This window comes from Stomoxys calcitrans, chromosome 3, assembly GCF_963082655.1.
Source record: "Stomoxys calcitrans chromosome 3, idStoCalc2.1, whole genome shotgun sequence".
Lineage (NCBI taxonomy): Eukaryota > Metazoa > Arthropoda > Insecta > Diptera > Muscidae > Stomoxys > Stomoxys calcitrans.
Genome location: NC_081554.1, coordinates 1177455 through 1192211, shown reverse-complemented (window position 1 = coordinate 1192211; position 14757 = coordinate 1177455). Strand labels below are relative to the sequence as shown.

Below are 14757 nucleotides of genomic sequence, written 5' to 3'. Positions count from 1 at the left end.
CATGCCACTTTTTATGTATGTATTTCATTATGTGTGTCAAAATTGCCAATTTACATACGATTCATCATTTTTGCTATCACGCTAGTATGTTATTTTTGTGTATGACATAACCTAAAAATGTGGGCAAATAATGATTTTTTTATGGCTACAAATAGTTGAAGATGTGAAAACAATATAATTTGGGATTGCTTTCATAAACTTGCAACGAAAACAGTAGATCCCAAAAGGGATAGAGCACCGCTTTAATCGAAAAATAACAGTGCTATTTTTTAAACCGATTTTCATGTGTATATTCGTATCACACTACGTGTGCAACTTTAACAAGAGCAAAATTTTATATGCCATAAGACATGCAGTGTGATGGCGCCTTAAATAACAAATGGCCACCTTGTTCCCGCGGCGATCGGTCCTTTGGACTGGAACGAGCTTGCTCATACATGACGAGGATCGCCACCTCCATATGAAGATGTGGCTAAAACAACAAATATTAACATAAACAAGCATTTTACAGCAAAATTTTCACTGGAAAATTACCTAAACACACCTATTATACCAAATTAAATTATGGGTACTAAAAGCGCGACTCTGGCAGCCCAGACGAATTTCTTATCAGCTGTTTATGTTTTTGTTTTGCACAATGGAGGGAGCACAATTGTTGTTTTTGTAAATGCAGCAAGTGATAAGTGCCAGAATTTTACGCCAAATTAAAGAAGAAAGATTTATTGAGCGGGAATAAGTAGTAATAAAAGACAAATTGAATGTGACCCAAGTGATAAGAAAATTCCCTCCAAGGTGTGCTAACAATATCACAATACCAAGAATTGTTAAGAATCAACAGCATTCATATGCATATACGCAGTTGTACATCGAGACCATAAACAACCAACTGTTAACGCCATTGGAGGCTACTTTGTGTCAAATATTTTAATATTTTCCAATTTGGAGAATGTTAAGGTATGATACGATGGACGATGACCAGCGTGGCTTGGTCCATAATGAGCAACCCACTGCAGTCAATGACGACGATGATGATGATTATGCGGGTGGTTTTGTGGCCGGCGGGGGTGGCGGCCCACATGATGTGGAGATATTACCCGCAGGAGAAAACGACTTTCACAATGTAGAACTTCATAGCCACATTCAAATTTCAGATGCTCCACCCGACAAATGGAACTATACCTATTTGGTGTTCTACTTTCTAGGGACAGCGACAATGACACCGTGGAATTTCTTCATAACGGCAGAGGATGTAAGTATAAAAACGTTTAGTTATTAAGGGGCATTCATTGGTTATCATTATCGTCCAGTACTATTCCACTGAAGTTTAGCAAAGAAAACGACTTCTCTAATCTCTTTGTTTTAAAGACTCTAGGCTTTCTGCCTTCGAATAATGGGGTCACTTACATATACATTATCAGTTTGCCATTTACTTACCAACACGTACATAAGCGTGTGTATGTATGTATGTAATTGTTTATTTTAAAATGTTCTATGAAGCTATTGTTATTGCTGCTAATAAGGCCAATGTGCGTCTGCAAAAACAACAACATAATGGCGCAAAGTTGCATGCTGCTTATTGTGTTCATCAAATATAGATTTCTATTTGTAATTGATATAGGTATGAATTGAAATCGAATTTCATACTTTTATCTTTCTATTTATATAAGCAATTCGTCATTTATGAGAACCTTTGTTATGGGAGTACTACAATATACTCGTATCAGAATATCCACACACTTAAATCGCCCAACAACTATGATGGTTGATCTTATCATGCATATTAGCATTTTATTTTTAGCTATGCTACTGCTTTAAGCTTCAGTTTCTCAAATACACAGTTTCGCATCATATAATAAGTGTTTATCTTGAAAGCTGTTCTGGGTGGCGATTCCATTTGGCTTTCTTTCGTTCTTCTTTTGGATTCAGGGATTATGAAGTCGGACAATCGGTTAATGCAGGAAAAAATTGGGAGTCAATGAAATGACGGGTTGTCTGGATACGTCATATAACAAATCGGGTGACATAATGGACTTGTCTGTCGAATTGCTGCTAACCAGCAGGTGAGGGAGGCCACCGCAGCGCAGAGGTTAGCATGTCCGCTTATGACGCTGAACGCCTGGGATCGAATCATGGCGAGAACAAACGAAACAAATTTTCAGCATCACACAGGCTGGAACTTTGAGCTCCAATCTGTGTGGTGTTATTCGTTATCACGAAAAGTTTAGCTGAGAGCAACCAGCGCATCCACAGGTTGCGGATAGTAGAATGCTCCATACGGAGTAGCTGCAACTGCAGTCGCTGAGTGCCTATGATGCTCGATACAAGGCGAGTTATTGGCACTTTTAAATGACCAATGGCCATCATGTTCCCGCGGCGATCGGTCGTATATTCCGGAACGAGCTTGCTCGCTTTAAGAGCTTGAAGAGGATTGCCACTTCCACGGGAAAATGTGGCTACAACACCACCAACAACAACCCTCCTAATCAGAAGTTGCCCTTATTACTAATGGAATGTTCATGGGTTAATTTGCATTTACAGGTGACACAATGAACTTGTGTGTCACAATGGGCTTGTGTATCAATCTGCTCTGCCAAAGTCATGTCCGTTACTTAAGAGAGAATGCCATAATAAGTGATGCGCATTAAAATCTCTAGGTAACAGACGATTTTAATCGGACAACAGGCAACTGATTTCAGGCTTATAATCCGATTCTGTGGTATTCATCGTCATTACGCGAAGCTTAGCTAAGAGCTACCGGCGTGTCCATAGGTTACAGGTAGATGGGTCCTTCGGACCGAAATGAGTTTCCTCACAAACATGAGCTTGACGACGATCGCCACCTCCACATGAAAATGTGGCTACAACAACAACAGATAGTGAACACGTACACTGAGGCGTGTAGACAACATTCATGCAGACACGGTAGCAGATGCGGTAAATGGCTACCGGGTGAATGTAGTCCTTGGAGAACGACCGCCTCCCATTGCACCTGAAGAAATTGACGTCCCCCGGCAAACCAGAGTAGTTCTGGCTCAATTACGTTAAGGCAGATGCAGCCGCCTCAACTCTTACAGAGCAAGGATTGATGCCGACGTGCAAGATGTATGCCCCGATTGTAACCAGGGGCCGCACGATACACGTCACCTGTTAATCTGCCTAGCCTGACCCACTCGACTCAGACCCCGATCTCTGTGGACTCACCCCATCTTAGTCGCAGAGTTCCTAGGTCTTGACACTTAACAGAACCAAGCAGACGAAAGATAGAACACAACAAAGTTCGGGCGGCACCGGCTCTTGTTCAAATACTGAGTGCCTATGATACTCGATATGACAAGGTGAGTTGTTGGTGCCTTTAAATAACCAACCCCCAAAATGTAATTCCATGGCAACCGGTTCTGTGTTCTATAGCAGTTCCAGACTTGACCTAATCCCACGACAACGACCTAAGTGTACGCGTTATTTTTGCTTATTTGATATTTTATTTTCCCATTATATTTTAAAACTTAAGTTGTTGATATTTATTTATTTACATATGTGTTTGTCTTCATCTTTTAGTACTGGATGTATAAATTTCGCAATACTACACTGAATGAGTCTACACATGCCGAAGAGGAATTGACGCCGATGCAAAAAAGTTTTTCCTGCGACTTAACCCTAACAGCTTCAATATCGGGCACTACCTTTTTAATACTCCATGCAATCTATGGCCAAAAAATTTCATTGCGTCTGAGAATGCAGGGAACGCTTGTCTTGATACTGGTGATATTTATGTTAACGGCTGGATTTGTGGAGACAAACACAGATAAATGGCAGGAACAATTCTTTCTAATAACTTTGCTCACCGTGGTCATTATTAACAGTAAGTAGTGTCATATTATATCCCTTGCTTGATTTCAAACATTTCTTTTGTTTCAGTTTGCTCCGCAACAATGAGTGGAGCGCTATTTGGTATTGCTGGCCTGTTTCCTTCAGAATATATGACGGCTGTTGTAAGCGGGCAGGCGCTAGGAGGAATTTTTACTGCATTAACATTTCTTATGGTCCTGGCTTTCGGCGCTGCTCCAAATACAACTGCTTTTATATTTTTCTCCATTGGCATTGCTTTGATTTTTCTTAATATCATCTGCTATGCGATTGTGGAGAGAAAGAATTTCTTCAAATACTATGTGGAGGGTGGGGATAAATTCAAAATAGTCTATGACGATCCTACGCACAGTCGAATGGTCGATAGAGGTGTGGCGCTTGAGCCAAATATACGAGATGTGTTAAGTAAAATGTATGTGCACGCTGTGACGATATTACTGCTCTACACTACCACGCTTTCTGTGTATCCTTCGGTGACTATACTGATGCAGTCGCAGGACTATGGCAAAGGCAAAGCCTGGAATGGTAGCTAAAATAATTAAAAACACATTTTCCCAATTTAGAAATTTGTTTGCTTGCATAATTTGTAGATATTTATTACATGCCAGTGGTTAACTATCTGTTCTTCAACTCCGGTGACTATCTTGGTCGCATTATATCGGGTATTTGGGGAAGAGTGAGTATTTGAATATTTAAATGCTTTGGTTGACTGATTTAAATAAACTACTCTCTGCTTCGTTCCAGCCTCGAAAAAACGTTCATACGGTTTTACTTATGGTCCTTCTACGCATGATTTATTTACCATTGTTTTTATGTTCAAACTCAACTCAACACATTTTCTTGCCAGTTATCGTGTCCTCTGATGTGGCTTTTATTTTTATGATGCTTACATTTGCCATATCCAATGGTTACATTACAAATATACTTCTAAATATGGTTCCCAGGTATTTGATTTTCTGTCGTAAACAACGAATTATTCATCTATTTTGGTTTTACTTCAGGTGTGTTATGCAGCATGAAAAAGAAATGGCATCCTCCATAATGGCAGCATCTCTAAGTTGTGGTCTGGCCATAGGTTCTATGATAACTATGCTGTTTGTACAAATGATATAGTCAATGGCTACATATATTCATATCCAGCGTGCCTTTTTATCTCATGTGGAGACTTAATAATGTATTTTTGTTGTTAGAAAAATCGCAATCCTCGGTGAGGTGACTCCTCACAAATTAGCCTTAAGTATGACTATATAGTAATATTTTTTTACTCGGTTCGAACAAAGACAAAAGTATGACAAAGACAATGGGTATGAACTCGTCCCAATTCGTTGAAATGTATAGCATCACTGAGATATGTATTTTGTGCCACTATTTTCTGTTATGTTTTTCCATACTTTGTTAAGGCATAGGCTTAACGATTTGTTTCACTAGGAAATATATGAAGTCTTCCAGTTCATAATAGTATTTCTTCACCTTCAAATCGTTAGGTTTACCATTCCTGCCTCTTATACAATGAATTTTTATAAATTATAGACAATTGGTTAGAAGAAATAATTTTGAATTGACATAACAATCGACCAAGTGCAGATAAATTTATAGCAACAGTAATTTTTTGTACGTTTTCTTATTTCAATATTTATTATTGCATACTATTTTATTATTATAATGAAAAACAAGAGATTAAAATGGTTTCATACTCGATTTATTAAAAAAAAAAAAACCAAATTTGTGTTTAATATACGATCACCATATCAAGTTGAAGATATTAGTTCTATTCTAAGACTTTCAGTCATGATCGTCTGTCAATCCACGGTAATCATGCTCAGGTTTAGCTTAAGAGAAATTATATTCGAAAAAGAGGTATATCATGCTAATATGAACGGATATCCCATGTTTTTTTAAAGAACACAAATGGTGCACTTTTTCATCCATTTCGCTAGAACATTAACGGTTTGTACTATTCCTTCACTAAGAAATGGAATGGAATGTTGTGAATCACAGGTGTTAAGAAACTCGAAATTGTTGCCAAAAGTAGATCATAAAATTAGAAATATTTGCGTACGGCGATTGATTTTTGATAAACTGGGTCGTTGTGGTAGGTGGTAAACATCAGCAGAAGCAGATTTTAGTCGTTGATGGTAAGAATCATTATAAGAACCACCCCCAACTACACATCTAAACTCACTTGTCATCACATTATTACATTCGACAACCTTAACAGTAATTTATCAAGTCACTTGCCGGCTGCACATCAATGAAGCGCTGTAGTCGACAAAATTCATTGAGTAAAGCCCCTAAACCAGCGATGCCCAATATTAAACTGTGGCTGTATGTGTGAAATGCTCTCTTTGAGTATTATTTGATTCTCGCATTATGTAAAAAATCAATTTTCGGACAATAAAAATCATTGCTTTTAATATAAAAACATAACATTGTAAACCCATTCGCATGACAATTCGTTGCAGTCTCAACAACGTCTGAAAAAAGTGTTATCAGTATTGGGGGTATATTTTCGAAAATGTAGTCCCCCCATTTATGACTTGGGGCTTGAGGATTTTATGGGGAGGAATTTTCTGTTCAAAATTTTGGGCTTTACTTTATAGTCAGTTTTGATAAAAATTTAGATAACATAAATCGGTAAATCGGAGTTTGAATCGCTATTAACCCCTAATAATAAGCGGTAACCGCATGATTTCGATAAAGCAGGTGTGCACGTGAGTTGTTGTGTTACGCGTGAATCGCGCATGAGTCGGTATTCTTGAGTGAGTTCTCAATCACGTGATCGTACGTGAGCGTGATTGAATTCAAATTCTTCGTGAGTGAGCGTAAATGAGCGAAATCCTACTCACGATTCACGAGAAAATCATGACTCACGAGACACATACCACTTACCACTCACGAGACACTAAACTCACGAGAAAATCGCAACTAACAGTTCAAAAATAAAGAAAAAACACAATTTTTTGCATGCGTTTCAAATCAAACGGTATTTTAACGTACGAATTCAGGCACGCTATCACTATTGGATAAGTATGGAAAAAGAAGAACCATTTTCTGTGTACAGTGCATAAAAATGAAAAGAGCAAATAAGTGATTGTGTAGGGGTGAAACATTTTATACATTAATATAGGTACATTAAAATACCGCAAGATTTTAGACGCTTGGAAAAAAATATTATTCGTTTCATGAAAAAATATACTTTCAACCGTGAGTTGTGAGTGTCTCGTGACTTCAGTGAATCTCGTGAGTAGTGACTGAGGGTTTTTCTTGTGAGTCCAAAAAATCTACCAAATGTGTTCCCAGCCGGCCAAAATACACGCAATCACATTTCACCCAGTTATATAGCAATATATAATGGCTGCTATATCCAAATATCGTTCGATGAGACCCAATCTCCAACTTAACCTGATTATGGAAAACATATGGTTTTGTTTTAAATTTCAGCCCAATATCTCAACTCTTGGCGTATTCTGGACGGACGGACGATACACTGACAACGTTAAATCGTCTTAGTATTTTACTACGATCAAAAATATAGGCATATATTTTGCAGAGTTGCAAATGGATATTTCAATGTGTTGGAAACAGTAGGACTGAATAAATATGCCCCCTAACCTATGGTAGTGAGTAAGAAAATACAATTTCGATAAAATCTACCAAAATCGAATGGGCCATCCGTCCAAACTCTTAAAATTTAAAGTAAATCCTACCAAATTTGGTAGAAAAAGGCCAAAACGGCAACTCTGGTCGTGATTGTCACGTGAGTCGTGATTATCTCGTGGGTGGTGCGTGAGGGAGTAATATGCGTAAACACAGTTCATTTATTTATGTTATACTAGCTGAACACACACATAACACATACTACGGACACAATCGAAAGCTTACGAAAAGGAATAGAGGTACCTTTAATCTTTTGGTCATAACTTCGAAGGTTGCAAAAAGTTGCAGCTGAAATGTTACACGTACCATCTTAAGATCTCCATTGATATAAGAGTAAAATTTCAAGAGGGAACATAACTAAAACCGTACGTGAACCCCAATTATACTGGCGTGATAACATAACACGACATACAAATAGATCACTAATTTTAAATAACCTATACAACAAGTTAACCTACATAAAACTTTAGATATTAGCTTTCTTTTCAAAATTCCTTACAGATTTTGTCAATATAAATTTGAATAATTCTTTTTATTAATTTTTTCACTTCAATTTTGAACTTAAAACCCCGTTTACACTGCTCTTTAGATCCGGATTTAATGGCTCAATCATGTTACATCTTCTTCCTTTTGGTGCTATTCTTCAATAATACCGTTAGAATGAACTAATTCCTTGTATACTTTTGAGAATCTTATCATCTTAAGATATATGTGTACATATTTAGTACAAAACCAGGATTCACTAATAGAAGGTTAGGTCGCTTATGTCATAAAATCATAAAGTGGATAGGCCTCATGAATATCATTAACGACGTCAAACCTGCCGATTGAAAATGTCATCAAATAAGAGAAAACGTAAACAAAGAATGAATGTAAAAAGAGAACAAATTGACATCCTCAATGCCAAAACATAAAAAAATTGTATGTCGGCTGATCGCTTGGCTTTCACCTTATTCAGTGAATGCTGGTACCAAACATGAAACATTTTTTCCAATATACCTGAAGGTTAATGCTTAAAAAACAGACCCTTTATCGCTGTTCATTTTCTATACCTCCTTATAGAAAATATATTTGTTCAAAAATTAATTTTATATTTAAAAAAAAAAGTTTTTCTACATTGTTTGGGATGTGTTATTGGGGATATTTATTTATAATTGGGGATTTTTTGGGGAAAATCTATTCGTTTTTGGGGCCAAGGACGGAAAAATACTAGCTTTTATTCTCTTTGTTTTAGTTATGCTTTAAAGTATACGGAAATGCAAATAAACTGTTTTTCAATTTTATCCCTTAAAGGATATGTTTTGTAAATTTTAGCATAAAAACATCTGCAATTCTGAAAATATATAAATTATTTAATTAAGGTTTCCAGATTTTTAGAAAAATTCACTGAAAACGCAACGCAACTAATTTTAATGACAATGTGGCAACATTTTCAAAGAGAAATGTGCAAGAAATGTGCAAGAAATGACGCTGCAAAAATAGAAATCATTCTTTTTCAGTGTCATGACGCTAAATTTTGATTCGGCGATTTTTTGTTTTCCCATATAAAATGTATGTAAAACAACTTGACGTTGACTTCTAACTCTTTGATTGCGTTTAGACTCTAAGGATTCGTGTGACTTACCATTAACGCTACCGTAAAGAGCTGGGCATCGCTGCCCTTCACTTTGTATATCATAGGGACAATTTCAGTGGAAGAAATATTCTACATAGAACTTCACTATGGATGGGCGCCCCGGTAGCCGAGTTGTCAGCGTGCTTGGATTACCAATGCAGGGGTCGTGGGTTCGATTCCCGTCATAAGCCTTGGTCTGTCGCTACTGTGGTATCACAATGGACTTAAAATAGTCTAAGTGAGTCTGTAAAGCACTGTCACTCTTACCTTCACTAGGGTTCACTAAAGATGATAACTTTTGGTTTTATATACATAGTACATACATCAGTAGCAATTTAGGTACATACAGGCATATGTATTCGTTGTTTTAATTCATTTTGTACTTTGTTAAGTATGTAGGCTCTTTTCTTTAACTTACAAACCTTTTCCGTCAATGGTTCACACTACCGTTTTTTAGATTGCAAAATAAAACAATATTTTAATTTTTAACACACATAACTAGACTTTATTTACTTCCTCTTATAAAATTTTCGAGAATGTTTCTATAACATAGTTCAGATTTATTATTTGAATATCATATTAACAGATTTCAAGGTGAGGTATTCCCGATTGAAATTTTTAATGATTTAATTAAGAGTCTTATAGTGCTCGAACTAAAGGTAGATGCGGTTTCAAATACGAGTATGCAGTAAGTGGAGTTCACATGTACTTCGGATACATAAACTTTACTAAATGAAGGCACATTCTAATACTAAAACAAACAACATTTTTACTCATAGTTTATGTAAATGTGATTTTTATAATTTAATCAATATTACATACTTGAAAACATAACAAATACACTAAACTACATAGCCATACATACATACATATATACGATTTAGAATATATAAAATTCAAAACAATAACAACTTTTCAATTTAGAAAAATTGTAGCATTTACATTAGCAAAGCGTTGGAGGGGGAGGACAGTTGTAAAACTCAAGAAATTAGGATTTTAATGCTAAAATTATGCGTTCTATTGTTCTAAATGGCTAGGCGCAATCGAACGAGTGAGCGAGCTTATGAAATCATGAAGACTTCAATTTTTTCTGCATCTTAGGGAGAACATCATTTTATCCAATATTTGTTTGTCTCCTCCGAGACGTGCTTAATGGTTGAAGATTTTTTGCAATGGAAAAGGAAAGCCATAGCTTACCACACTCCAACCATAGTGAGACGCGTTTTGTCCTAGGTGGGGACTTGATTAATCACCTAATGCCTCCTAAGTGGAGGCTTCAAAGGCCGCACATATAACGAAGTTTTGTCGAAAGCTCGTTTGTGAAGTGAGTACAACAAAGTAAAAGGCCACATGTTCGCCTATGACGCTAAACGCCTGAAGAAATTATTCAGCGGTAGTTTCGCAGGAGTACTAGGAGATAAAACCGTAAAATAAAAGTTGGTAAAAATTTGGAAATTTTTTTCAGTTTCAGCTACTAAAGCCGCTATTACACGGCATGTATTTAGTTGTCTTATGACATGCCCCTTTCAGTATTCACATGTAGTTTAAAATGTTTGTCACAAACGTGAGCAAATTTGATTTTTTTATGCGTAAAAATTGTTAAAATTATGAGAGAGGTGGTTAAATCTTAAATTTGTGAAAATAATTTAATTTGGGGTTGCTTTCATTCGACTGACAACAAAAACAGCTGAGTTCTTTATATTTATGTCAGAAGGAATGGAGCACGCTCTAAACCAAGGCGGATTTAAAAAGGTTGTCTCACGCGAACAGCTGTTAACAGACGGCCAGGTTTGACAGTATTAAGATGACAGATTTTTGTTTGCATGTACGCACATGTATACACACACGCACACAAATTTCCTTGTGTGCGTTGGCAAAACGTCGATCAGCTTGATGCCAACATGGCGGATTGCACAATATGATTTGTGGTTGTTGTACAAATGAGACCACCTTTAATTGTTTCGCCATAGCTCTAAACCAAAAATTTAAACATGCTATTTTGTAAAATGTTTATTTTTTTCATATGTATGTTAGTTTCATTCGTATTGCACAACATGTACAACTCTACATGTGCCAAATTGGACATGTCATAACACATCTACAGCGGTCAAAAAAAGTATTCATCATTCAATGTTTTTTTTTTTAATAAGTCTACAAAAGACAATTGGAATAAAAACATATTAAACTAATGATGCAGTAGTGCTTGTGTGATATATATGTACACAATTTCATTGTTTTTAAAGAAAAAAATAGTATTTATTGGAACAAAAAGGGCCATTTTACAGCTGAGCACAAAAAATTAAACAAAAAAAGTATTCATCATTGCAAAAAAACAAAAAAATAAATAACATAATTTAAAAAAATTAATACTTTGTTATTCGACCACCGCGTCTTATAACTTCTTTTAAACGGTTTGACATCGATTCGACTAATTTAGCGGTTATATTTTGGTCTATATTAGTCCATTCCCCCATTATCACCTGTTGCATTTGACTCTTGCTCGAAAAATTGCGCGTTCTCAATTTGCGTTCGAGATGTTCCCAAAGATGTTCAATTGGGTTCAAGTCGGGACTTTGAGGAGGAGTTTTAATGACTTTGGGGCAGTTATACAGCATCCACATCTTGGTATTTAAAGCAGAATGTTTGGGGTCATTATCTTGATAATATTGAAAGTTATTACCAAGCCCAAGTTTTACAGCACTATCTTTTAAATTCCTCTTTAAAATGTCAATGTAATACTTATGATCCATTACTCCATTAATAATTTCAAGATTTCCCGCTCCTGAAGCCGCCATACACCCCCAAACCATTAAACCACCTCCACCATGTTTTACAGTAGCAACTGTGTTTCGTTCTTCAAGCTCTGTATTTGGTTTTCTGTACACTATGACCTTTCCATCGCACCCAAAAAGATTAAACTTGCTCTCGTCTGCAAAAATGACTGCTTTCCAAAATGATTCGGGCTGTTTTACATACATTTTTGCGAAGTTTAGCCTTTTCACTCGGTTTATTTTATTTATAAAGGGCTTCTTACGTGCAGTTCTTCCTCTGTAACTATGCCTTTTGAGTGTATTTCGAATTGTTTGTGTAGTAACTTCCTTCCCTAAATATTCCATAGTGTTTTTACGAAGAATGGTCGCATTTGTCTTCGGAGTTTTCTGAACTTGCCGCACTAGCCAACGCACATCTCCAACTGAAAGTGCTTTTGGTCGACCAGATCTTGGTTTATTGTCAACAGTTTTCGTTTCTGTCCACTTTCTGATGATGGATTGTATAGTAGATCGTGGTCTATTTAATATTTCACTGATAGTTTTTTGAGTTAAACCATTCCTGCGGTGTTTTATTATCAAAACTTTTACCTCATCAGAAACCTCGTTTTGCTTACGACCCATTTTGACAAAAACTATATTTTCAATGAAATTAAATATTTGCTGTCAAGGGCAAAGCCTCCTTTACTAAATAAAACAGAAAAGGGGGATTCCCAAATAATATTTGAATTTGACTTTGATGATAGCACATCAATGATGAATACTTTTTTTGTTCTGTTTTTGGTGTTATTATATAAAATTGCATTTTTTGCGCTAATTAAATTTATTTTTTGAATTTATTTTAAAACATATTACGAAAAATAAACTATTGCATAAAACTGCATTATTTGTTTACTTTAAATTTTCTTCAATTACCCAAAATAAGTGAATTTATTATCAATTTTGCTAATGATGAATACTTTTTTTGACCGCTGTACATACCGTCTAATTGAGCCTTAAGTAAATTGTAAAAACATAAGCAATTTAATAAGGAAATGGAAATTTCTAAGGCAAATTTGGCCGTAGGAACGGGAATCACACATATGTCCTCCAACAGTCTCACCAGAGGAACCGATCTCAGTATTTGCTCGAGCCAATTTTGAGCTATACGAGATAGACGTCTTAATTTTGGGCCGATTTACTGAAGTTTGGTAAGTGAAGTACACTTAAACCTTCCATAGTCACACCGCCAACAGGATCATTTGGATAGATACACATATGCCCAACACTCACCCAAAATCCCACACAGATTAAGTCAATGAATGGATATAGTCTCAAAATAAAACGAAACCTCTGTATGGCTTCTTGAGTCTCTATTTTTTCAAAATAAATCTCTAAATATTGAAGATCTTATTTTTCCCCAATCTCGATAAAATTTGAAGAAATCTATTGTGCTAACCCCATGTGACATTTTAAAATATTTTCCACATCAGTATAGCTGGGTAATTTTGTATAGTATAGCTCTGTAAATTTGGAAAAATGTTTTTTATATAACATCCTCCTTTTTACCGCAATTTTTGAAAACTATATATTTCGTATCATTACCTCTATCAGGTCGATTTTAGTGTCAAGTGAAAGGTATTTGGGAGACGGTCGAAACCGGATAAGTAAAATGCTTAAAATTATCCTCACTTATTCGCTATTTTCCGTTAAGCGTAGTTCAGATAAGTGAAATTCCGTTGCCCTTTAAAAGCCAAAGACAAGTGTTGAAGTGTTGAAATATGTTGTTGCGAATTGTATTGATGAGGCGATTTTTTCCAATTTCACATTGACTCCCATAGAAATAACTTTTTCACTTGTGCGTTTCAGTTTCATATAAAAACGGAATTTGGGACTTAAAAACATTTTCAATTTAGCGATATTTTCAGTTAAGCGAATGCATAGAATAACACCAAAAATGAATGGTTATTTTCATCAAGTTTCACTTAAGCGGGATTTTTCACTTAAGACGAATTTCCACTTAAGCGGGATTTTTTACTTAAGCGTATTACAGTTATGCGGACCCGGCACGGGTCTGAGTTCCATTGCTGTCACGAGAAACTAAGCTGCTAGCTACCGGCCCCATACTGAGCAGCTGCAACGGCAGTCACGGACATTCAGCGGTATCGAGTGGAGAGTTTCAGTGAAATGCCGGGCGGCACCGGCTTGCACCACCTTGCACAAATACTGAGTGCCTATGACGCTCGATATGACAAGGCAAGTTATTGGCGCCTTTAAATAACCAATGGCCACCTTGTTCCCGCGGTGATCGGTCCTTTGGCTCACCTGCAGGTGCTTGACGAGGACCGCCACCTCCACCTGAAGACTTTGCTACAACAACAGTTATGCGCGGTTTCGTCAGGTCGGCCAACACTACCCAACACACAAAAAATATCCCAAAAAAGTACATTAGGATAATTGGGATAATATGGGTCTCAAATGAAAGAAAGGTCCTCGTTTGATACAAAAATGTGGCCTCAATTGTGAAGTTAGGCCCTATCCCCTAAATCTCAAAAAAATATTGGCCGATTTCGGCTGTATATTACGAATCTGATATAAAATTTGGCCCCAACCCAGGAAAAAAAATTCCAAAAAGTACACTAGGATGATTGGGGTAATGTTGGTCTCAAATCAAAGCGTGGTCCTAGTGTGATATAAAAATGTGGCCTCAATTGTGAAGTTAGGCTCTATCCCCTAAATCTCAAAAAAATATTGGCCGATTGTGACAATATGGTACTCAGTCGAAAGCTATGACAGCTGTAGCAAAAATATGTAATTATAATTTAGGGCCAAGAGTGTGGGGGACACCCGCCTCCAAAACCCCCTCATGTCTCA

The 14757-nt window shown here is 36.5% G+C and overlaps 1 protein-coding gene and 1 long non-coding RNA gene across 3 annotated transcripts; one reads left to right on the top strand and one right to left on the bottom strand.

Annotated features, from left to right (window-relative positions):
• The first annotated feature begins 627 nt into the window (after positions 1 to 627).
• Positions 628 to 5518, top strand: LOC106083846 (equilibrative nucleoside transporter 1). Of its 2 annotated transcripts, XM_013247107.2 has the most exons (6): positions 628 to 1249; positions 3556 to 3859; positions 3916 to 4389; positions 4455 to 4540; positions 4609 to 4808; positions 4866 to 5515. In XM_013247107.2, exons 1-6 carry the CDS (start codon positions 947 to 949, stop codon positions 4975 to 4977), a joined length of 1479 nt encoding a protein of 492 aa, XP_013102561.1. In that variant the 5' UTR covers positions 628 to 946; the 3' UTR covers positions 4978 to 5515. The 2 variants fall into 2 exon arrangements, with proteins under 2 accessions (XP_013102561.1, XP_013102560.1); XM_013247106.2 differs by having other exon boundaries at positions 4609 to 5518.
• Positions 5519 to 9612: 4094 nt separating this feature from the next.
• On the bottom strand, positions 9613 to 14757 carry LOC106083832 (uncharacterized). Its single transcript, XR_001220718.2, has 2 exons — positions 13177 to 14757; positions 9613 to 10546 (listed from the first exon to the last, which is right to left on the bottom strand). It is a non-coding gene; the product is annotated as an uncharacterized LOC106083832 (long non-coding RNA).

Coding starts and splice junctions, on each gene's coding strand:
- LOC106083846 (XM_013247106.2), top strand. CDS start 947: ATGTTAAGGTATGATACGATGGACGATGACCAGCGTGGCTTGGTCCAT. Junction 4,390..4,454: donor CAAAGGCAAAGCCTGGAATG/GTAGCTAAAATA, acceptor CATAATTTGTAG/ATATTTATTACATGCCAGTG. Junction 4,541..4,608: donor TATCGGGTATTTGGGGAAGA/GTGAGTATTTGA, acceptor GCTTCGTTCCAG/CCTCGAAAAAACGTTCATAC.